Genomic DNA, 25,540 nt, shown 5'->3' with positions numbered 1-25,540 from the left:
GGAAAAGGGGAGGTGCTCGCACCACAGACCATGGCTCGCACGCACAGCTGAAGTCGAGTCTACGTCTCCGGTTTCGCCGCAGAGTGTGTGCCTCGCCTTCACTCACTCGGTGCACATGCATGCATTCTCTATCCGCTACGTACAATGTACATCGAACACAGTACACGGGAGCTCGAGAACGAAAGGGATAGTACCGTAGCAGCCAACGTTGTACACAAGCCAGCTGACTACAGTTCGGTTAGTTGGCGAAAAGTGCCTCCTCTACCTCTGTTATCTTTTGTCTTTGCTGGTTCCATAATGCCCAAAATATGATGGCTACATCTGGTAAGAAGTTAGTAAGGAGCAAGAGCGGGCTTCGCATGGTAAGCGTCGAGGAAAAGGACACAAGTCCCTTTCAAATTCAAGAACCTCCATGGATTCCAGACGAGCAGGTAAGATGCAGCGCTGCCTCAGTGTGATCAGGGACTGATGAACAACTGTTTACTACACAAGTAATAAAAGTATCTTGACCCTTCAAAGCTGTCCCAAGTCGAAAGATCTAATATTAATCAGGGTCGAAACGGGTTGATAGTCAGTATAAAGGAAAGCTTCATACGATATGGGGCACGATAGAGTCTATTTCGCAAGATATTTCACAAATGGCAACTGTCGCTGAGCATCGGCCAACTGAACCTGTGACTTATAGACACTACCCCTTTCATAAACTCATCCTCCTATTATCCGCATAAGAATAATGCGGACAATTCAATAAAAAATGCGTTCACAAACTCTGAAAATAATCCGCATTATTTTTACGAGCGCCCGTCCTGAAAAAGGCGGATAATCGTCATGGTGACTGCACACGTCCCTCCTGCGGGAAAGACAGGTGACGTTTGACCGCACCCCCGCAATTATCCGCATTATTTGGGTTTGCGTTCATAAACTCCAAATCTGGTCCCGATGCTGCTATTATGCGGATAATAGAAGGGTCGAAATAAAGCGCATTATTCTTTCCCCGCTCCGATTTTACGACCAAATGTTGCGGATATTATCCGCATTATTGAGTTTATGAAAGGGGTATTAGTGTGAGGCTGTGCCTGTGTGGGTGAACTGGGCAGCAAAATCAGAATAGATCAAGTAAATTTGTCTATAGACCGATTCGGGTTCGTTGAGGGCAGCAGACAATTTGTGACACTGGGCGCAGCCATTAGCTCAAATTGCGGTGTCCCAGCCTACCCCCCCCCCCTCCTCTCCCCCACCCCACGGGCAACATGTTTATCGCACACTTAGGGTAGCAGGAGTATGCGCACTTGTAACAAAGGTTTGCGCATTAAGCGAGCGTTCGTGCACTCAGTACGAGACGCCTATTGGCTAAAACAACCGTGCATCAGTTTTTCATTCCGTGGGCATGCTATAGGGAGGGGGTTGGGGTCGGCCGGGACACCGTAGTAATGGCGCTGACCATGCCATAATACACAAACCGCCTCACAGAATTGGTCTATAGATGCCATGACATTGTGACCTTTTTGCAGCCACTGACTGGACACAGCCACAGGTTCTAGCTTTGTTAAAGGACAAGTTCACCTTCATTAACATAAGGATTAAGAGAATGCAACAATATCAGTAGAACACATCAGTGAAAGTTTGAGGAAAATTGGACAATCGATGCAAAAGTTATGAATTTGTTAAACTTTTGTGTTGGAACCGCTGGATGAGGAGACTACTAAGGCTCGTGATGTCATATGAGTGAGAGAAGAATTACAATATTTTCCTTTTTGTGAAAGACAAAGAATGATAAAGGGAAAAGAAATTTATAGAGCAGTGCTTGGCGTAAATATTCTAAAGAGAATGGAAAACGCCACTAAACACAAAACAACAATGTCATATATGACATATGAGTACAACAGTATAAAGAAAATGTAAAGAAAAAACATATTTTCACTTTTTTCGCATATTAAAAGAGGACTTGACTCGCCTCTTTCTGAAGGCAATGGGAATAATATTACCCATAACATGTCAGTAACGAGTCAAGGGAATGTGTACTTTTTTCAAAAGATGAAATTTTGTGAAATTCTCTCTATATTTTCCTTATATTGTACGCATGTGACATCATACACTGCAGTAGTCTTCTCATCCAGCGCTGACTGCACAAAAACTTCAAAAATTCATAACTTTTGAACGGATTGTCCGATTTTCCTCAAACTTTCAATGATGTGTTTTACTAATATTGCTACATTCTCTCAATCCTTGTGTTAATGAAGGTGAACTTGTCCTTTAAGCAAGTGACTGCAGAGAGGGCACACAGTGACTCGATCTTCAGAGGTCACATGTTCAGTTGTCACTGGAGTGGGTGAGTGTGTGTGTGTGTCGTGTGCGTACACAGTGGCCCAAATTCACAAAAGTGGTTTCAACTTAGAGTTTAGACCATGGTCTAAAATAAACATGAAATCTAGGTGTACCTTTGACATGCATGTATCAGTGCAGGTTTGTTACCGGATGTCTATTGGCGAATGCAGTCTGTCAACCGTAGGGCATAGACCTGTATTTATGCAGAAGAAATTTGCATAAACCATGGTTTAAATTGTACCACCTTCATGAATTAGGGCCAATATGAGGAAGAGTCTATTATGCTTCCCAAAGCGAAAATCATAGGTGTAGGGATATGATTGATTTTCATGACAGTGGTCCTGTAATGGCTCACACTTTATGGACTAGAGGTGGTTGCGCTTTGTATTGTTTTGATCAATGATATATATACTACTTGATACAGACTGCCAGAGTTTCCGTACTGGTACTTGTAAAGTTAATGTAATACCACAAGATGTTACGAGTATAAAATCATGTCAGGGCCAGGTACTTGGCTCATAATGACCCATGTCAGTCATGTGACTCATTGTTGATTGGCATAACCAGCCAACCAATGATGAAAAAATATGCTTGTGCTGCCTTGACAGTGTCTTGGAATATACTTAATATCCCTGGACATACTGGTACAAAGAAGCGAATCATGGCATCAGATTACTGTGAAAGTGGACATTTCTGTGCAAGTTATTTTTCGTGCTCTGAAGAATTAGTAAGATCAGATTCGCATGTTTTTAACTCCTCCGTATCAAGACATTACACACATGTAGTTATAGATACATGACAAGCAAAAATATTTGTGTGCACTTTTATTTTTGCGCTAGTTTCTGGTTGAATGCGAAATGCGCAAAAATTTCTACAATGCAAAAATTTCCACTGTTAGTACCATACAGTAAAGGAAACAACAGCACGTTTTTTCTGTGGCATTTCAAGTTTTGTCATCAACAAGGAGCAGAGATGCTGAAGTTGGAGAGCAGCTGGGGTGGGATTTTTAGGTGCATTAGAACTGTCTGAGGGAGCAAAACAGTGGGAGGTGGGGGTCATCGAAGGGGGTTTTCCCTTCCCTTGGTAAGGAGCTTTGTTTTTAATCTGTAAATTGTGTGATCTGGTGCATGTTTAATATAATAGACTGTTCATAAGCCTCTTCACATTGCCTTCATACAATGTACTTTGGAAATCATACCTTAGAAGTGGGCTTCAAGTTATACCAAACTTGTTTGCTTCTTACCACCATTAAAGATGGTTAATTTGTGCATAAGTCATCTATCATAATTGCCCAACTTTTCTTAAGATTTGTTTCAAATGTGTTACTTGTAGAGGTCTCTACTACATAAGATGGTAGACTATTCCATTCTGTTATCACTCTTTGAGATAAAGAGGATTGCCCCAACTTTAATGTGACATGCTTCTTCAAAATTTTAGATCGATGTCCCCTTGTTTTTGCTGCCAGATGAAAAGTCAGTTGACTGGAGATTATCTACTCCCTGTGCAATTTTGTAGGTTTGTATCACGTCTGATCTGTGACGTCTGTAAGCCAGTGAAGGTAGCTTTAGGTGTTCAAGCAGCACTATGCATATTGCAGACGTCGGAGGGGATTCACCAGTCTAGTTCTTGTTGCTCAATGTTGCACGTTGTGTATTTTCACAGCAGCGTTCTCCATTTTCTTCATGGCCATGGTCATCTAGTCTACCAGTACACCTTCTGGTTTAGAAAGGGATTCTTTTTGTTATCTTCATCTTCTTCTCCTTCTTCTTCTTCTTTTTTTAATATGAGGCATGACTGTCATTCCTAATGCATGAGACTTGGTACATGTACGTATAGGTCTGAAGGAGTTAGGTCTGCAAGCAACCTCAACAACATACATTTGCAACATGTACACACTTTACTGAGTACATCAATGACATTTTGCAAAGCGGGACTTGTGAGACAATGTCACAAGTGGTTGAATTTATAAATGATAATTGCAATTCGCAATGATGAAATCATTAAGAAAAGTCTGTTTTCAGAAAAAAAAAAATCTTTATTATTATTTTCACCTTGCAGATGACATGGCGTGCATTTGTATTCCAGGAGACTGTTTTCTTGAGTTGTTGATTTAAAAAAAGAAAAGAAAAAAGAAAGAAGTTAACCATCAGTTTACCGGTACCACTCAATGCAGTATTTGTGCAGACCTTTGTGGCTTCAGAAGCATATATCTGTATAGAGGTGGTTTGTCCATGCCAACTGGGATGGTGACCTTTAAATACAGTATTCAAAACCCAGATGATATTAGTCAAGATTCACATAAAATGTTGACTCCATGCCTTCCTTTTCCTTCAAATGTACATTTCCTTCAATGTAACTTTCACTTTTGGTACCAAGAAACAATGGGTGCTTGTACAGTAGGTCCATGAGAACCTGAAGCTATCTTTAGAGAATTTATGTAGCTCAAAATTTTCAGCTTTTGAAATAAAAGGGTATTCAAATATTTTTGTGAGTGTTCTTTTTTTTCTTCACTCATGAGTCTGCACATGCTGAAATGCCCTTTGTGTCATTGCTGACCAGTGACATGCTTGTTAATGATTAATTGTCCCCGCCGAACGAGTTCGAGCAGGGGACTATGAAACGGGCTCCGTACGTGTGTGTGTCCGTGTGTGTGTCCGTCCGTGTGTCCGTGCGTCCGTGTGTGATCAAAATGTTCAATTTGCTACTTCTATGTCATTTATGAGCCAATTTTGATTCTGTCTGCTTTATATGATAGCACTACATGGGAGCTTTGAAACTTCTACACAGAATTTCAGTTGTGACCTTTGACCTTGACCTTTGACCTGTATTGTACATTTTGCTACAAAATGCTACTCCTTCGCCATTTCTAGCCCGATTTCGATTCCGTTTGCTTTATGTCATGGCACTAGGTGAGGGCTTCAAAACTTCTACACAGAATTTTGACCTTTGACTTCTTTGACCTTTGACCTTGATTTTTTTACCTGTATAAGTGTATTGTACATTTTGCTACAAAATGCTACTCCTTCGCCATTTCTAACCCGATTTCGATTCTGTTTGCTTTATGTGATGGCACTAGGTGAGGGCTTCAAAACTTCTACACAGAATTTGACCTTTGACTTCTTTGACCTTTGACCTTGATTTTTGACCTGTATTGTACATTGGCTACAAAATGCTACTTCCGGCGGGGACATACAATTACGCACCGCGTAATTTCTACTTTTCCTTGTATTTTCATGCAATTCGTATCCTTTCCGAGAGAGAGAGAGAGAGGGAGAGAGAGGCGGTGTGTGTGTTTGTACAGTGTACGTGTGTACTGCATAGTATTTCTCATAAGTACCTACAGTATTCTGTGTAGTGTGTTGAACATTTATGATTTATGATCATTAATGCTGTATGTGTGGGTTTTTTGTTTGTTTTGTTTTAGATGATTCATCATTTAACCTTTATTTGGAATTGAATGAGGTCCATACAGCTGTAATTTCACCAATCATGCAGACCATGCCTATTTACAGATTGTGCAATGAGAATCTTGCTGCTTCTGTGTTATTCTCCACAATTAGACTTTAGCAATTATGTTTTGTCATGATTTTTTAGGACAGATTATAGTTCATAGGTTATTTCAAAATACCAACTGAATTCATATACACAGAATGTTTAATATTACATTTTCTTTTTTTTTTTTAGATTAGTGACACAGGAAAATCTTGTAGGTCCATCAAGACTGTGTGCCAAACAAATTCCTCTCCTTAGGGATTCCGTACACTGTATGTATAAAATTTGTGCACTTTCGACTTATTGGCACAGAAAGAGTGTAGCGTTTTCAGGATACAGCCCAACAACATTATTGTCATTGCCATACTGATTACTGAATGTGCCATACATTTATTTTTGTTGATTGCTGCAAATTTCTTGAGTCAACTGATATCTGTAAAAAGTAACAACTTACAAAAACAACTGATACCTGGTATCTGCAAAAATTAACAACATTACCTCCTGTAACACTTATGCCTGATAGATTGTTTCCCAAGGTAAGAAGTGTTCACTTTTCTCTTGAAAAGGGTAATAACAATTCTTTTTTTCACAATTGCAAATTCAGTCACTCACTATTAAACTAGCCTTACAAAGAATATTATATCCGGAAACTGTGCAATACATACATGTAGGGATACAGAAATCTTCATTGAATGTGATTATGGTATATTTGACTGATGTTGTTACAGACAGAAAATGCCCAGTTCAACGAGTAACACTGATATAAAGGGCTCAGTTCAGCAAGAGATGATGACATGCACAGACTTTTTCATCCATATTGAATTTTCACACCAAGATTTTTAAAAAGTGTAACTTTTACACGTATCAGTGTTTCCTGTACTCATCTTCAGCTGCTGTACCTGAGTCTATTACATGAGAATGCCCGAGATGAAGGATGTTCTCCAATGAACGTTTTAGGAGATACTGTGGTCATCTTCTTCCTGCCAAACTTGCCAGCTTTGGGGACAGATCGTTCAGGGACAGCTTGCACACTCTCGCTATATGTAAAATGATGCTTTTCTTGACCATCTTTAGACTCTTGACGAAATAAAGTGTGCCAGCAAGGATTGAAGCACCACATCACAAGGTTTTCCCTGGCTCGTCATGTGGACATAATGATCTTGTGCTTTTGTGGTGCTTGATCATTTCGATTGAAGTAGTGGTTTCTCATTTGGTAATCAGCGTATCATTCTCCAGTGAGCTGTAGACTGCAATTCTGTCACTTAAAGACTGCCTTGAAAGCTTTGATTTTTTGCAGACTAGGGCGGCCGAGGGTGCGCTCTCTTGCAGTTCTTGCTGCCCAAAATAGTAGCTGGTTGCTGACTTTAAAAATAGCCTGAAGATGGAGTGGCAGTTAATTGCAAGTGTCTCTGAAGAGCTGCCAATATGCACCATTGCCTTACTGAATGATGTGTAGAAGTGGTGGACTGAAGAAGTGAGGTGATGGGGGGGGGGGGGGGGGTACAGGATCCAGACGTGCTCTCATCTTCATCCTTAGCAGGAAGTTAAAGCCACTGCCTTGGATTGCCATTATGTGTGTGTGTGTGTGTGTGTGTGTGTGTGTGTGTGTGTGTGTGTGTGTGTGATTGTGTGTTTACTGTTATTGATTATTGTCACACCTTTAGGCAGTCAGAATATGAGAGTGTGCTCTTTAGGGATATGGCACAAATTAGTGCAGACATAGTGATTAGTGCCGTACAGAATGAGACTGCATTCTGAATATCACTCAAATTATATGCTGCAGGCCGGAAAGAGTCTCTGCCATACATTCATTGTAGCTTCAGTGAAAGGTACCCAAAGTATGGATGGAATTGAGAATATCATACATTTTGTATTGAAGTGCTGAGTTAAGATTTCTGATTTTATTGCTTATTTTCAACTACTAGTATCAGGATTTAAGAGTATAGACTTAGCATGTTTTTTTGTTTGTGTGTGTGTGTGTGTTTTTCCTAATTTGATAGTGGTAGACTTAATACATTGTTTTACCCTGATTTGTTGTTATCAGACTTGCTCGTGTTTGCACATTGTATGTTTGGCCAAGATCAATTCCATGTTGAGAACATTATGAATAAACAATATTGTTGACATTATGTAATCTTTTTTTTTTTTGGTCTTGTACAGAAACTATTATAAATATTGTTATTGTGTTGTGATAATCAGTGCCATCAGGTGGTTAGGATTGAAGAAAACATTCATGCTTTGTCAAATCATTCATAGTGATATATTGGTGTTTGTAGAAATTTTATTTAGTTTTCTTTCTGACACTCATGCTTCTGTATTTATCTTATTTTTCAGTGTTTGTACTGCATGAAATGCCAGGCCAAGTATGACCTTGTGAAAAGAAGGGTAAGTTCATGTTAGATATGTTTACTGTTTATGTGCTGGTGTTTAATTTCACAATTGTTCCACAATATGCATCTTCTTCTGCGCATTACATATGTGGAGTATGATGTTAGCTCTACTCCTTGATGTGCAGAGACTCCAACTCTCCCGCTTTCGACGGGAGATCTCCCGCCGAAAGCCCATTTTTGCAAAATCTCCCGTTCTCCCGCTTGAGATCTAATTTCTCTTGCCCTGGCTCTGTGTCTCCCGCTTGAAATGATTTCTTACTTAGTGTGTTACGTAGTACATTGAAAAAAATAAGCCTTAGATTGCACGAGAGAGCATCTAGAACCCTATCATTTCACGCTTCGCGCATATCAAGTTGGAGCCTCCCTTTCGCTAGGGGTTTCAGGCGGGAGAATCTCCAGATAAGAAAGTGCTTGGGGTTGGAGTCTCTGGATGTGCGCGATCCATTTTTGTGTAGTTCACTGCCATTCAACTGAATATAGTCATTTATGAATATAGCATGTTTTGCTAATCCTTTTAAACTTGATTCCTATGAAACCTGGGGTCCATTTCATGAAGTCATCACATAAAAGGCTTTACAGAAATATCAGAATGGTCAAAGGCCCTTGAATGTAGCTATTGTGAGACTTTCAAATCCATTTCATGAAATATAGTGATGTTACAACAGATTGCAATGTCCCTGAGCCATCCTCACTTGTCTACAGGTTATATCAAGTTTGTGCATTCATTTGTCTGCGAAAGATAGAGTGCGAGACATGGTATTAATATCATGGATTCACATTAACAACCTGTGCCTGTGTATGAAAGAATGCCCACTTTCATTGATTAGATCACATAATAGGGAGCACATCCCCACCCCACATGCACACAGAAACATTAAAATTATGGTGTACGGTAGATCAAATATTCCTGATTCCTCTTCGCTTTTCTGAAATTTATATATATCTGAAGAGTACATATTGTACAGCTGTATGTGTGTGTTTTAGAGAGACACAGACAATTAGAGAAAGTAAGTATGGTTGATTTACCATGATTTTACAGTTCTATGAGCAATTAAAAAAACTCATTTGCAGGAGCGAATCTCAGAGGATGCGTGTATTGGTTTAGATGGCTCATGCTGCAATATGTATCATTGTTTGATTGCCATAGCAAAGTTTATTGTACTACTTCTAAGAGATTGTGTACTGGCAATGTTGTTGGTTGTTGTTGTTGTTGTTGTTGTTGTTGTTTTTTTTTTTTACATACGGCATTATGCTGAGTGCTCCATACAGCTACCCCAAGAAAACGATATGTAATATGTATATTTTATATATATATATATATATATATATATATATGTGTGTGTATGTGTTTCTTGTTTCTATTCATTTACATCATGTTGTGACCTTGCTGCTGTTTTACAGCCAACAACAGAATAGCGACAAATTATTCGCTGCAATTAACTGCACAAAGTGTGAAGTGTCCAATCTGACACCACCCATGTAGGTAAAAAGGAATAAATAGATGGAAGATTTTTTTTTAATCAACCTGACGATAATGTCAGTGCTTCAGTTCAAATAGAGATACAAAAATGTGCTTCTTGCACATGAAGGGTATTTTTTTACTGCCATTAAAATCTCATCATGCAGAGTGCAATAAATGTGTGTTACCGATAATGTTGAGAAACATTTCCCTGCTGGATGATTTAAAGTAGACATATTAGACTTACATATATTCAATTCAATTCAATGAATTTATTATAAAAACCCCAACAATGCATACTTTGCAAAAAAGTGACATTTAGAGGTAAATAAAGCAATGGAAAAGAGTCTTGGCACTAAAAAGCAGAGCTTGTAGATATTGATCACTCCGTGAGCAATATTACAAGTAACGTATTTATCCAAAATTCATATATGCTGAATAAAAACTTTTGTTAGCTGTTGTGATATAAGCATTTTGTCAACAATACTAAAAAAATACAGAAAAAGTGTGAATGTGAAAATATCAATATTGCAGCACAGACAATATCAATATCGTCATGTCCACCAAATATAGTAGAGGTAACATGATATACTTTTCCCCAAACCCACCTCCATAGAGATTTCCAAATGCCGGCTTTTTTACACACGCGTACCTTTAAAAGTCAGGAAGATTCAGTGATGTATTGTAATGCTCTGGTCCAAGCATCTGTAAGCTGAGATGCCGCCATCATCGGAGGACCATTAGTGTTAGCGAACGTAGCACTCACAGTCACTGACTGACTCCAGGGAGAATGTTTTATGCCATGCTGGCTATTGCTGGGTCTGGTGCACTTTTCTTGATTATCATCCACAAAATTGGCATTTGTGGAAATGCCTCCGAGATTTCCGTCACCATCTTTTCTTCTTCACGGAATCTGGAGCTGAGATGGGGAGTGATGTAGAAGGCCGGGAGGCTTGTCAGAGAAAGAAGTTATGTGTACTATGCACAGCAAGTACATCATAGACAACCTGTTTCTCTGGGTGAAGGGATTCATTCTGTGTTTTAATATCTTACAAAGCCTATTTCAGACTGATTTTTCTGTTATCAGGAATGAGATAGATAAACTAGATCATTACTTTCATGACTCTCAGATGTTATGAGCCACAAAGAAATGTTATACTAAATGAAGAAAAAAGATTAACCCATTGCAACAAAACAGAATATCTTATGTCTGTATGTGATATCTGTTGATGGCAATTCTTACTCATCAGACAAAAAAAAAATCTTGTTATTTAACCCCTTAATGAGAAATCTAATCAAATTATCTGTTTATTCAACCTCTTATTCAGGAATTTAATCTATGCGACACAGATTTGTAGACTGATGTGAAAAGCTGCAAATACTATTTAAGAGGTCCATGTTTTTGTACATTTTCTTGTGTGTAAAACTGTAAATGATTCATGATAAGTCATTCAAGCATTTATGATAGTTTGCTCAATTGTTGTAGTTTAATGTGCAGTTCTAATTACAAGATTGTAGATACGATAACATCTGCATGATTTGTAAAAACAGGGAAATTGGCGAATGAATGTAGCAACAAGAATTGCGTTTTGACAAAGTTTCAGGGTGGACACAATGAAGGAGAGTTTGTAGACTTTAACCCATTCTGATTTCATTGAGATAAAGCTTAGAAAAGCAAACATGATAATCTGTGGCCATATGTGCCTTAATCTTATCAACTTTTGCCCCTAGCTTTTCTTTTGTTTACCGTGATTGTTTTATGCATGCCAGATGGTCCTAGTAGCATCACAACTGAAAAATATTCAATGTGTAAAGCAAAGTAGATTTGATGTTTTCAATAATCTCGGTTCATGTATTTGGAAAGAATGCTTTAAAACCAGATGTTTTCACTCTGTATATGACCATCATTCTCAAATGTTAATCTTTGAAGATTCAATCACATTTCTGTAAACTGCCAGCTAGGTCAAGTGCTCTACAGAGCTGTATAATGTACATCCTTACTCAGCTAATTTCATAAAATTCACAACCAAATGCCCTTTCAACATAACTGATTGGAAAAAAAGTTAGTGAAGGTAATGGAGGAAAACGAAGGTCATTTTCTTTCATCAAAGAAGATGTCACTGAGATGAAAAGAACAGAAATTTATTCTCTCACTAAACCCTTTCCTGGCGTAAAGATACTCTTCTGTTTTATCTTTTGCAGACTTGAAATAATGATTTCATAGTGCTGTACTAAAATGAATACATTTATCTTGTGCTGGTGATGTCAGTTGCTCAACATTTATTATGGTGTATTTTCCTGTCACACATATTGCGCATTTTCATCTCATGCAGCACCATTGTCGACGATGCGGAAAATGCTTCTGCGGGCCCTGCTGCTCCTCGAAGGTCCCCCTCCCCCGCATGAACTTTGTCGACCCTGTCCGGCTCTGTGAGGACTGCGCCATTTTCACGCGGAAGGAGAATGAATTCTTCAACAAGCATCTGAAGGCACTGATGAATGGTGGGTTTCTTATAACCCGAGTAGCTTCTAAGTAGGAAGAAACTGCTGTAAATTAACTGATAGGCAAGGTAATGGTTGGGGTATGGGTAACCATTTGAGTGTACATGTATGTTCAAACTGTGTATAGAATACTTGGATAGTTTGTGCGTTTGTTTGGGAGTTTTTACAGGGGGTGGGGGGGGGGGACGCTTTAAAAAAAAAAAATCATGTGAAGAAGATATCTTTACAAAAGGACAAAAGACATTTCGTTGGCTGAGAATGTTAAAGGCGTTAAGGTGCCACTAAAGCCACCTTGTTTGAGGCAGCTTAACACTCTTATCATTCTCACCTGACGATTTGTGTTGATGATTTTTCAAACCAGAGGTTCATGGCCACTTATATTTATCCCTCTTTAGATACTTATACCTTATTCAAGAAGTCCAGGGATTAAACCACTACTTGATATTCTGCCTACTGTGTAAGGCTAATATATGTTGCAAATTCATTGTACATGTTCTCGACAGTGCATTTTAGTTATCCAGGGCTAGCAGTCTAGTAGCCAAGTGGGTTTTTAAAGGCACACATTATATCAGTTGTCATTGAACCAATATCATCATCATTATTTCAGTTAGCACAAATATTGGTATGCATTGCTGTGACAGAGACGAGCTCATGCCAGCCTTCTCCATCTATTTCTTTGATGGGATGCAGCGGAGCAGTTACGTCTTGTCATTGTGTAATTCCTTATGTTTTCAGTCCATGTTGTTACTGGTTTCCCTGGCCTCCTTTCCCCTTCCACTTTCCCCTAAATAAGAGTCTTTTCCACACAACTTCTTCTCATGATGTGTCCAAAAAGTTGGAGCTTTCAAGTAACTATCCCCATACGCACAGTGCTGTATGACTAGCCCTGATCCAGTGAACAATGAATGAACAGCGTTACTTTTTTAATGAGAAATGCATGAAAGTTTGATATGTTTGAGTATTTTCTTTTCTACAGGAAGCAACTTCTCTATCATGAGCCCTCAAGAAGGCAACACCACCAGTTTCTGCAAGCTGACGTCCAATCACAGGTAGGGAGATCCAGTTGCATTCCACAAGCCATAAAATACACATTCTCTGCACAATCACAATCAAGAAAGATGGTATCAAAGCAACATATATGAGCAATTGAAGAGATACAGATAACATTCAAGCTGTTTGTGAGGATAAATTCACCTTAAAGAGTTGATGGTAGACTTGGAAATCAGAATTGTGGCATATATTCAGAAAACACTGCAAGCATTGATGATATAAGTAGATGATGATTTACTTTTGCTTTTACACAGATCCCATCATATTTTTTTGCATAATGACCTTAGTTTAACTGGCATGTATACAGACCTTGTGTTTATACCAAGACAAACTTTTGAACTTTCCGGTGAAGTTCCATTTAAATTATGTTCTGTATAATTTCTGATTTATATACTTTATTGTGATATATGTGAGAAATATGAAAATCAGTTGAAATGAAAAATGAAAAATTTATAGCAGATTTTCAGCAGTACTTCAAAAATGCTTGAAAGAAACTGGAGAGTATCTACCTTTTAAAGTCAAACTGCTCTTTCTAGTTTCACTGTTTATTCATCTTTCTCTTTTGCTGTTGTTTTGTTTTTATGTTTCTTTAAAAAAAAAAAACCAACCAAACCAAACAGAAATTTGCTGTTCAGCGAGGAGAAGCCAGACAAAGAGAACACCAAGCCGACAGTGTGGGTTCATGATCCCATAGCGCTGCAGTGCATCCAGAACCTTCAGATACAAACTGTCGAGACCAATGTCAATGGTGAGTTGTGAAGAGCCAGTCAAAGTAGAATTTGATCCTGCACCATTAGCCTTGAAATGGTTGAAGTGGTTGACAACAGAATAACCAGCCTTTGTGCAGGAAAGTATAGGCACAGCAAACCTAAGAGGTTTTGCATGTGAAAAAAAAAAAATTGTTATTGCAGGGCTGTTGCAAGTTTCAGGTATAAGCTTTAATAAGAAGATACAAATAAGATTGTGTAAATCTTAGCTTGAAATGCCACAGCATTACCAACTTCTTTTCAAAGATCATACTAATGAGTTCTTGTGTGTTGTGGGGGAAATCACAAAAAATATGTGTGTTAAAGCACATAGTCACTCCATGGAAGTTAAACTTGTGATACATTGATGAATTATGCGGGGGATATCGATACTACTCAGAAGTTTACATCTTTGAAAACTGTGGATAGTAGGAAAGACTGTGTTTACACATCTGAAGTATTGATGTTAAGGCCTGTTTGGGCCACTAAAAAGTTAGAAATTTTGGTTTTTGTTGTATGTTTTGTCATGGTATGAATTCTACCAGAGCATACTGTCAAGATTTAAGGAACAATCGAGCCAGGCAGATATTATATTCTTATCTGCTATTCAAGGTTGCATTAATGTCAAAACAAGGACAACTCTTAATGGATTTAAAAAAAAAAAAAAAAGAACTAGAATCTGCACACTGTAATGTCAATGTCCACATCAGATATTGCTATTATCACCCAAGATAATCACTACCACATTTTTGTGGTATCATTTTGAAAATAACTTTTCTCCACTGCTGTCATTATGCATCGCTCATCCCTAATGTTTGGTGAGTTTTACTTGCTTGTTGCTGCCCTGTGCATGTTGAAATATTAACCTAAGCACTGTACGAGTGCAATGCTGGAAAGTCTTGTGTACTTGTGTTTCCATACCTGGTATTGAAGACCTGCATTTAGCCCCTTGCATTATTAATTATCTTATTAATCTAGCCCAGTTACAACTGTTGCTCAATGAACCATTGTTTCATTACCCCTGCTCCCCTTCATTGATAATATATTTTTTGCCCCCTGGCATTTTGCCCCTTTTTGTAAATTTTGCTGAATATTTGTGAATACTGTAAAAGTGGAAAATTTCACGCATTTCGCGCAACCAGAAACTAACGCGAAAATAAAAGCACGCGAATATTTTTGCTTGCCATATGTTCCTGTGCGTGATGTCTTGATTCCGCAGAATTAAAAACACGCGAAACTCTTCTTACCCGGCCAAGCGAAAATATTAGTCACGCGAAAATATCAACTTTTACAGTACATTGTTGGATAATGATTGGTGAGGTGTGGTTTTACCTGAGTCATGTTTAAAACACAGGAGACAAATGATTTTAATAAAAGATGCAAGCATGAGCACTCGAATGGCAATAAATTATTCAACATGGAATTTTGCGGTTAGCTCAGTAATCATTCTTGTTCATTCCCCTACACATTTCTTGCTTAATCCTCCTGACTTGTATTTTTGTATGCACACACGCCCCAACATACAGTGCATTGTTTTATCCATGTTAAAGACTAGTCTTCCTTCATCATTGTGAATATTGTATGAGAATGTAATATATCCTGTAAAAATGACATTAGCAGCAGTAGGAAGTAGGTACCAGTAGGAAGCAAAATGTATTGGGTATTACACAAAGGACAAGTTCACCTTCATAAACATAAGGATTGAGAGAATGCAGCAATATTAGTAGAACACATCAGTGAAAGTTTGAGGAAAATTGGACAATCGATGCAAAAGTTATGAATTTTTTAAATTTTTGTGTGGGAACTGTTGGATGAGGAGACTACTACAGCTTGTGATGTCATATGCGTACAACAGTATAAAGAAAATGTAAAGAAAATAAAACGTATTTTCTTCTTTTTTTTCGCATAATAAAAGAGCACTTCACTTTCCTCTTTCTAAAGGCAGGGGGAATGATATTACCCATAACATATGTTAGTAACGAATCAAGGGAATGTATGCTTTTTTCAAAAGATGAAATTTTGTGAAATTCTCTTTATATTTTCGTTATATTGTTGTACTCATGTGACATTATACGCTGCAGTAGTCTTCTCATCCAGCGATGACTGCACAAAAACTTCAAAAATTCATAGTTTTTAAACGGATTGTCTGATTTTTTCCTCAAAATTTCAGTGTGTTCTACTAATATTGCTACATTCTCTCAATCCTTATGTTTATGAAGGTGAACTTGTCCTTTAAGAAAATCAGTTTAGTTTTTTCCATACCTTAAAAATGACTCAATTAATAAACTTACATGTAATTCAACTTTCTAAATACATGCTTTGCTGCAGAGTGATTCTGTAGGGAAAGATTTGGGTCATGGAGTCAGATGTCAAGTGAAAATGCTAACATTTCACTATTGTTTTCCGTATTTTGGAAATGGCCCAATATATTGTCATTTGATGTGTTGTATACGACAACCAGATAGTATCTGCCAATCATGAGAGACTCTCATCTCTCATTGGCAAGATGTCCTGTGGACCTATTTGGATGATAATGCAATGTGCATGTAGTGGAGGCATACCAGTCGCCATAGCAACATTTCTAGGTTTCTTGTGTAGTGTATGTATGTGTGTGTTTGTGTGTGTGTGTGTATTGATGTATGGTTTCCAGGGATTTGTGTTGCCATTCTGCCAGAGAACTTGCATCAAAATTCAGTGCGACCTTCAGTGAGCATCAATTTTCTGCATCAATTGTGCTATATATAGTAGATCACTCTGGTACCAAGTCAGAGACCAAGGTGGCAAGTGTCACTTCATGCTACCATTATGGCCATTACGCAGCCGACCTGATTTTCATTTTTTTTTTTTTTTCATCCTGTTCTTGTTTGTTTTTTTCTTGTGCTGGCAATGCAAAATGACAATTCTGTTTTACCTGCGCCTCCAGCCTCAGTGAAATAAAACTGCACGTAGGCTGATTATGAATTTGTCGTGCATATAATCTAGTATAGTGCATTCAAGATCATATACTTTTTATGCATTGATATTGTGTTCCCTTTCCAAGTATCAAGCACAGGCTTTAATCCCAATTATAATTTAATTGATTACAAATTAAAAAAAAAAAAAGTTGTGGCCAACAGCTGCATTTGAGACTGTCTGCTAGTTCAAAGTTTTATTCTTGTTTGATTTTGTATGTGCTCATCAGATTCATGATTTCAAGTGCACTGAGCATTATAAAAGCATGCCTACATGTACCTCAAGTACTTGTGATGGAAACGAAAGGGAAAAAAAGTCATGTGGTGTGCAGTCTGTAAACAGGATTTCCTTCCATGAAACCCTAGATTTTTGACCTTATGGCACTTGGCATAAAATACTACAAGAGACCCAATGTGACATATCGTCGCTGGGGTGACAAGACCATGTATCTGCTATTTTGGTGAAAATGACTTTTTTAGATTAATAGTCAAATAATGGGTTAAATGATGTCCTGTCCAAATCCCAACTGTCTTACTCTAAAAATGAAGCCACCATGGCATGTCAAAGGAAAGGCTATCCCATCTGCCACAGTGTTTGGCCGCCATATTTTTTGGCTCTCCTGAACATTTGACATTTTGTAGATACAAGGTCTTGTCGCCCCAGCGACGATATGTTATCATGCTTTTGCTATGTGCTTCATCTCATACTTCAATATCCAGTTTCTTTGAAAGGATCTTGCCATTGTTGCAGCAAACATGTGTTCAGGATGTCATTGCTAAATTATTTTACACATTGTTTGAACCAAATTATGAATCACCCCCCCCCCATTTTTACTTTCTTTACTCATTAAAAAAAAAGAATAAAACAAGTGGCTTTTCCATAGATTTGCAGACCTAGTTTTTCTTTTCCTCATGAGGAGTCATTCATGTGATAGAATAGATACAGTATGTATCAACAGAACATTCCGGTTATTGTTTTAAAATATATTTAAATGTATCCTGGATCTATTGGGAGAAATTGAGAAGTGAGATAATGCATTTATATGTCATCATTTAACCTTAGCTTTGTATCATAAGAATAGATAAAAATTTTGAAATGCTATGTAGTGCACGGATTTATCCTTGCTCTCTCATACCTTCAAACGATTGGTGTTTGATTATAACTGTAGTACCCTAAATGAATCTAGGCCAGTCGTGAAATCACACCATATATGTTATTACATTACACATTCTCAGTATGTAGTACTGATAATTCATACAGTATCTTTTAAATACTAAAAAGTTGTTGATTCAGTGGGACAAACCAAAATATGATGGGAAAAAAAAACAGAAAGCCCATGTACAGGGTCAACATCCAATCAAGTGGTGATAAAGAAAGCAAACTCGTATGATTAACAACAGAATTACTCTTGATTTCTTTGACAAAGATAACACTTCATCAACCGTATGTGATGGGCATAACACTTCATAATGTGCTTGGTATGAAGTACACATGAAAGTGTGTCATAAAAAAAAAAACTCATTTTCAGAGTTTTGGGAGCCATTTCTATTCTGATATTGTTATGCCCCTTCCTTTTTTTTTCACAGGCCATGCCATTCCAAAAGCTGTCACCATCCACTACAAGTACATTGATGAGATGCGTGAGGTCACAATCAGCGTGAACGAAGACTCGACCAAGAAGCAGTCCACGGCTTGGATTGTAGCCTTGCAAAAGGTACTGTGCCAGGTGCACTGGAGGGAAATCTAGCTTTTTAGGGTTGCAGAGCATATCATTAGAAAAACAAAAACAAAAAATTACACAACCTTCCACTTTAAGAAAAAGATAATCCATCAGAAATCTGAATCTCAAAATGTCAAAAGAAGATGCAAATACTTTTGTATTGATTTTTATGGTTATTGCTCATTTTTATTTTCCATCTAACAAGATGGATGGATAGCCCATATTCACTGCACTAGCTTGTTTCCAAAGAGTCCAGTTTTATGTACAGTCAACCTTGCGTAAGTCGACATAATCGGGACTGAGCAAAACACGTCGACTTACGCGAATGTTGACTTACGCGTAAGTCGACATTTTGTCGACTTATAAATGAAAACCAATTTCTCCTGTACAGAGTAAGATTACGATCACGATGCGGATCGCTACCCAAATCTTACTCCTTTTGCTGCCAAAACGTGCGTACTGACATCAGCAACAATAATGTTTTAGTTTATGCATAAATCTCGCGCGGGTTAGTAACGACAACGCACATTTCCCAAATCTCTAGAGAGATTTTGAGAGAGCGGGATCGGAAACCTAGACCCGTTTCTAGACACTTTACGTTTTAAACTTGATTTGAAATATCAAACGCAAATTCCCCAAATTGCATTAAACTTTGCGATTTAAATTCAAGTGTGTCGCTGTGAAGATATGCGTGTGATTTTGTATGATTCTGACGAGATCATTTTTCAGTGCCGACTGAGTTGAAACATGTGGGATTTTCCTTCCCTAAGTCACCATATTTGTTTTTGCTTAAATTTCTATTGCCATACTCTGAAAATGAATTGTTCCCACGCTCCGATTCGCAACATTACCGCTCTGTACGGTGTGGGCCCGTCTGAAATACAAAGAAGAAGAAAAGTTTGTTCATCCAAAAACGACATCTTTCGGACGACTAACCTTCGTAAAAACAAACCTCTCTCCATTGTCGGACTAATTTAACTTTGGACTGAGATTTAAACCTTCGGCATAGCGAACTTTAACAATAATTTGTTATCATTTTTTCATTGACATTTCGGGAAGCAGCATGCGTTTCGGTAGTTTGAAACGTGTAAATGTTGCGATATCTTTCCCCTGCAAGTGCAGACTAAGTTCGGTCATGGCGAAAGTTCCGTTACGAAATAAAAAATAATGCGAGTCTTTTCAACAATAACGCACTTCAGTAAATCTTTATGCGTTTAAACGCAGTTTCGAGTTTCGGACAAAAGCCGCAAGTCTTCTCTGCAATGCTCTTGCGTTTGAATACAGCGCTATGTGTGATTTGATGGACTTGCATTGGATTTTTTGAGTTGCGTTTAAACGCAATTGAGTTAGAAAAAGTTCCCTACAATTTTCTAGTTTCGTATGGTTATCAAACGCAAGTCTTTTCAGCGTGCCGTGTGATTTGATGGACTTGCATTTGATTTTTAGAGTTGTGTTTAAATGCAATTGAGTTTAAGTTTCCTACAATTTTCTAGTTTCGTATGATTATCAAACGCAAGTCATTTCAGCGTTCCCTGTGATTTGATGGACTTGCATTTGGTTTTCAGAGTTGCGTTTAATTTTCGATTTTGCTTACGAAGTAAAAAAAGTAATGCAAGTCTTTTCAACAATAACGCACTTCCGTAGATGTATAGAGATGCTTTCAAACGCAGTTTCTAGTTTCGTACGAAAACCGCAAGTCTTCTGTGCAACGCTCTTGCGTTTAAATACATCGTTGCGTGTGATTTGATGGACTTGCATTTGATTTTTAGAGTTGCGTTTAAACGCAATTGAGTTTCAGGTTCGTACAGTTTCATTTAGTTCGTTTAGTTTAATACGATTATCACACGCAAGTCATTTCAGCAACGCAAAAGTTGCGTGTGATTTGATACACCTGCATTTGATTTTTTGAGTTGCATTATTAGTTGCATTTTAATAAATTTTTCTAGTAAGGGCCCAGGTTTCTAATACTGCTTCGGAATAATTAACGTTAGAATATTCGGATTAACAAAAACACCTATTTCATGTTCGGATAATGAATACCTGCTGGGACATAGGTGTACAAAATGTGTGCGTTTTGAGAATAACGAGTGGGAGAAAAGGGGTAAAGTGAACTGCCTTAGGTACTACGTAGTACATGTAATACTCGAGTGTAAATGAGTGTATGCCCTTTCTATTCTGGTATACAAGACAATGGACGCATAGCGAATTACCAAGTAGAAATGCAGCGAATCGGAGCGGGAAAACAATTCTTTTTCAGAGAATGGCAGTAAGATTTTGAGCGAAAAATTATGTCGACTTAGACGAGGGAATTAACACATATTTCAGCTCAGTTGGCACTGAAAAATCACGTCGACTTACGCGAGTTGTTGGCTTATAAATGACGACTAAGACGAGGAAATTTTCAAGGAATAACAAAGGCAAAAATCGGGACTTTTTTATCGTGTCAACTTAAGCGAGTTGTCGACTTGTGCGATGTCGACTTAAGCGAGGTCTACTGTACTTTGGGTGGACCACGTCACAGGATTATGCGCCATGCTCTTTATGATGAATGAATGAAGCAGTTTCTTTTACATGTGCGGGTTGTGACTCTCTCATATACATATAGGTGACATCCATTTTGTGTCCAATCAGAGGGACAAATTATTTTGTTTGGGGGGACATCATGATAGCACATAATATTGCTCAATAAGACATTCATATTACCTCTTTCCATCAGAGTGAGAAGTGTAAATATCAAGATTATGTCATTACTGTATGGACAGTTGAGTTGGGGAGGTAATATGTACTCTTCTAACACTTTTAATGAGTCTTCTGTCAAAATTGTGCTTTTAATTAAGCAGGAATTGTCATTTGTATAATTATCTGTTGCTTGAGTGGTAAGATGTGAAAAGTAAACCATTAATTTCATTATTGCTTTTCTCGAGCAGGCCTTCAAGCTCTTGGCTGAAAATAGGGTGAAGGAGCAGCCGTAGTCTACAGGAGAAGGTTGCCATGGAAACAAGAGAGAAACATGTGACAGTTTTAACTCAGTATTGGTGATTGGACTGGTGTGACTGTATTGTCCACTCCGTCTTGAGAAGCCGAATGTGGTTTGCAGATATGAAACCAGCGAGCCGCACTCCCTCCCCCCCCCCCCCCCTCCTCGTATCCACTGTTGCCATGCCTTCGAGCCGCGGACCGCTTTACATCCTAGCAGCATCTTGCCTGCTTTGCAACGCAGGTCTTCACTTCGCACTTAGAGCACCTCTTGCGTCGTCATCAAACTGTGTCAAGCTCTGCCTACGTATGTTTATGTAACAAAGAAGATCAAGAAAGAAAAAAATGTTCATATATATTTTTTATGAGTGTACATACAAAACTAGCTGCAGATTATTATCGCACTCGATGTGGACGCACACTCATTGTGATATCTACCGAAGTACCGTTTTCGTGATCGTTAATGGTAGGACCAGCGAAGGCTTGAAATGGATGAACTAGATGTCCTTATTTATCTTACTTTTCTCTTATTCATGAAGAGACCGGCCTCATTGTCCAAGCCTCTAGGAGCGTGTCATCCCTGATATTAAGATGACCCTGACCCAGGAACTGATGCATCCCTATGGAAAGACCAGAAGATTGAAATGTTAAACATGACTGCCCTTATTTTGTGGTCACCTATCGTCTTGTTTATATGCCCATTACACCCATGTTATTCATGATTGATGTTTCTGAGCTATGTACATTGACCCCAGTGTATGTCTCGTGTGAATATAGCCCCAAGCTGATTGCACGGCACCTTCACAAGTATCTTTTTTTTTTTTTCAAAGCAGATCTTGTACATTGCAGAAGTTTATCATAAGAGGTGTGCTTTCTATATTACCCATAAGTGATAGCATGTGTAATGGTGGCACACACATTAAAAAAAAAAAAAAAATGAATCCATAGAGAAATACCCTCTGTATATGAAGTTCTGTTCTCATTGATTCACTTTAAGGTAGCAATTGTTGTTATTAAATGTAGTACAAGGTAATCCTCAAGATGAATAATGTAGCCACCACTTCATAGTTGTGTAAAGCTTACCCAAAAGGCTCACACAAACTTGTCACACACTTTCTTGTTCTAGTTTTGTGTTTGTGAAAGATGTGTGTTAACACATCTTTTGTGCAGTCTCTTTTTGTACAGAGTTTATCGAAGTTAGAAATGCAAACTATTTGGAAACTGCTGAAAATTGTAACTGGCTCTAGTATGTACATGTTCCTTCTGGTACAGTACTTGTGAAATATTAGCACTTTGTATGTTCCAGTATGTCACATGATATGCACACAGGCTGTGAAGAACCGACATGGCTTGGTCTGTCGATACATTTTTTGAGGACCATTTGCAAGCATATGAATATTTCAAAAATCTGCATTTCAATTTTGTCCCTGAGAGAAAGATAGTTTCATAATGTTTTGATGTCACATTCGGTGCTAGTGCTAGTGCTGGTGTAATCTTCCAAATGACTGCCTTTAGTCGAGCTCCTTTACTAAAGGTCAGACTAGCGCAGATGATACTGATCATGATTATCAATCCCCAACACTGATGTTGTGTACACACCATCACAAAGTAGCGCAGAAATTGCATGATGAAGCTAAGTGATCGTGCTAGTCAATATATGAGAAGAGACAGCCATGAATGCTTTGGTTTAGAGAAATGATGTTAAAGAAAGACGTAAGTGCCACATATTTTGTGACCACCTCCAAAATGCGATGACGTTAATTTAGCTCCCAGGTACAGATTTACATGTTTAAAGAGTGTTTTGTGCATCCATGGATATGAATGTCGGTCTCATGCATATGACATCTCTAACGCCAACCCCAAACTTGAAATAACAAATTTAAAAATCCAGAGAGGCTGGTGATAACCAGCAGAGAAATAACATGTAAATCATGAACTGGGGGGTGTTTCATCAACGCTTGTCAGCGCCGACAACTGTCGCCGCTGACCAATTTCAGCAAAATCCTTGGTTTTGATTGGCTGAGATGCTCTGGTCACTGACTGTTACTATGGTGATTCAAGTTGTCGGCGCCGAAAAACGTTGATGAAACACCCCCCAGGAGTAGTGGAATTTGGTTCAGCAGACGTCATTCAGCACTGAGCTTAACCTTAGCTACTGGAACTATTCAGACTATCAAGGTCAGTCTGTTAACACCGAATTAGTTCCTGTTTTGGGATTATTGCTGGTGCTCAGTGTTGAGATAACACTAACACTAACACCAAACTTGAAATTACCCACTGTATTCAGATTCAGTACCCTGTGATGAGCAAGGCATTCTCCCTGCTAAATATATCAAGGTGGCGTGTAGGCTCATGTGTGTTGCTGCTGCTAGGCCAGGCAAGTCTCAAGAAAATCTATTGCAGGATATACGGCTACCTGTAGACAACTATTGTGAAACAGGAATGCCTGGATTTATATACATGATGAATCAAGCTTGTTTTGTGCAGAGACGTCATAAGATTGGTGACAACACTTATTTTCATTCGTCACCCGAGCGACTTACCAAGCTCCCTGTAGCAATTCAATATTCTGGACCAAAAAAAAATGAAAAACAAAACAAAACAAAACACACCCAACAACAAAAATGCACCAAGACATTAGGAAATTAATTGAATGTGGAGAAGTCAGTTTATTGTGTGAAAACATATACAGACAGTGTGAACGCCAAGATTTGGTTGTCAAAACATCTGTAGCTGTCCTTCAAAAGTACAAGGATTTCAGAACGTACTATGTTGATATGGAAAGAAAAATATTGAAAGTAATGATATGCTAGTATTGATCAACAAAATTAGCCCAGTTTGTCTGTTCATACTAACATTTTTATGACTCAAGGAATTGTATTAGACTAGATATGTCTTCAGTGACTAGATTTCTTTTTTCTCCAGAATACATGAATTTGACTAAATGTCACAAACCTACCTAAACTGACAAAATATACCGATGATTGTTGTAATCACAGTTTCGACACGACTTAGGTGAAAACCTTTCAGTTGAAGGGTGAATTTTTGTTATCTTGCCAAATGTTCTAAATTTGAATTACACGTAGTATGTGCTCTTGTGAGATGTGAGTGCAAAATATGGCAATGTTGATCTGTTGTTAGTGTACATACAAATAGATTTATAGAACAGGATGTCGGATGGTGAACTTCCTGAATTGACAACTCTTGAATTATTTGTATTTCTACCGTCATCAACCAACTTTATTTGAAATGGTGATGTCTTTGAGGCTGCGTTTGGTATAATGAGCATAAACAAGCTTTTCAAGGTATTAATCAATTTTACATCAGTGACTATTATTTAATTTCCACTCAGTCCAAACAAGGTCATACAATTGTAAATACTGTAATGTAATGACACATTAAATTGTACATATTTCAGCGTACATTATTATGTTTCAGTCAAGTAATTCGAGTAAGATCGAGCAGAGATGATAATACGAGTATGTGTTACCAAACAAAGAGAAAATATTGAAGGTGAATGAAAGGAGTTGTTTTAATGCCTTATAATTTGTTTGTCTTTAGTTGCGGCATGAATTACCCCTGTGCCTTTTAATTGATGCAATGTGCTTAGTTTGGGGGCTTTTTTCCCCTCTCTTTGTGTTATGTGCCAGTGATAAGTTTCAGCATGTACCATCCCTACATCGAGTTTTTAACTCTTTGTGATATACCAAGAAATCACTTATGAAATACATTGTAGTACAGAACATACCAATCTTAGAGGACTTTCATAGTTTATTTGATGGCAATCAGTTTTGGAATGGCTGAGACATCCAAAAACAAAGTAAAACAAGGCTATCGTGATAAAAGTTGGGTCCCACATTTTATTACGATCACTCTGTTTTGGACATCTCAGCCATTTCAAAACCAATTTTCAACAAATAAATGTTGA

At 38.1% G+C, this 25,540-nt stretch overlaps 1 protein-coding gene across 1 annotated transcript; it reads left to right on the top strand.

The window, feature by feature from the left end:
- The first annotated feature begins 234 nt into the window (after window positions 1-234).
- Window positions 235-22,678, top strand: LOC140228179 (zinc finger FYVE domain-containing protein 21-like). The gene is made up of 7 exons (XM_072308479.1): window positions 235-431; window positions 8,152-8,202; window positions 12,000-12,168; window positions 13,145-13,217; window positions 13,839-13,966; window positions 18,503-18,630; window positions 21,564-22,678. The coding sequence occupies exons 1-7, from the start codon at window positions 309-311 to the stop codon at window positions 21,606-21,608; spliced, it is 717 nt and encodes a 238-aa protein (XP_072164580.1). The 5' UTR covers window positions 235-308; the 3' UTR covers window positions 21,609-22,678.
- Window positions 22,679-25,540: the final 2,862 nt, after the last annotated feature.

This window comes from Diadema setosum, chromosome 1, assembly GCF_964275005.1.
Source record: "Diadema setosum chromosome 1, eeDiaSeto1, whole genome shotgun sequence".
Classification (NCBI taxonomy): domain Eukaryota; kingdom Metazoa; phylum Echinodermata; class Echinoidea; order Diadematoida; family Diadematidae; genus Diadema; species Diadema setosum.
Note: the sequence above shows the minus strand (reverse complement) of the source record. Positions and strands in the feature narration are given on the sequence as shown.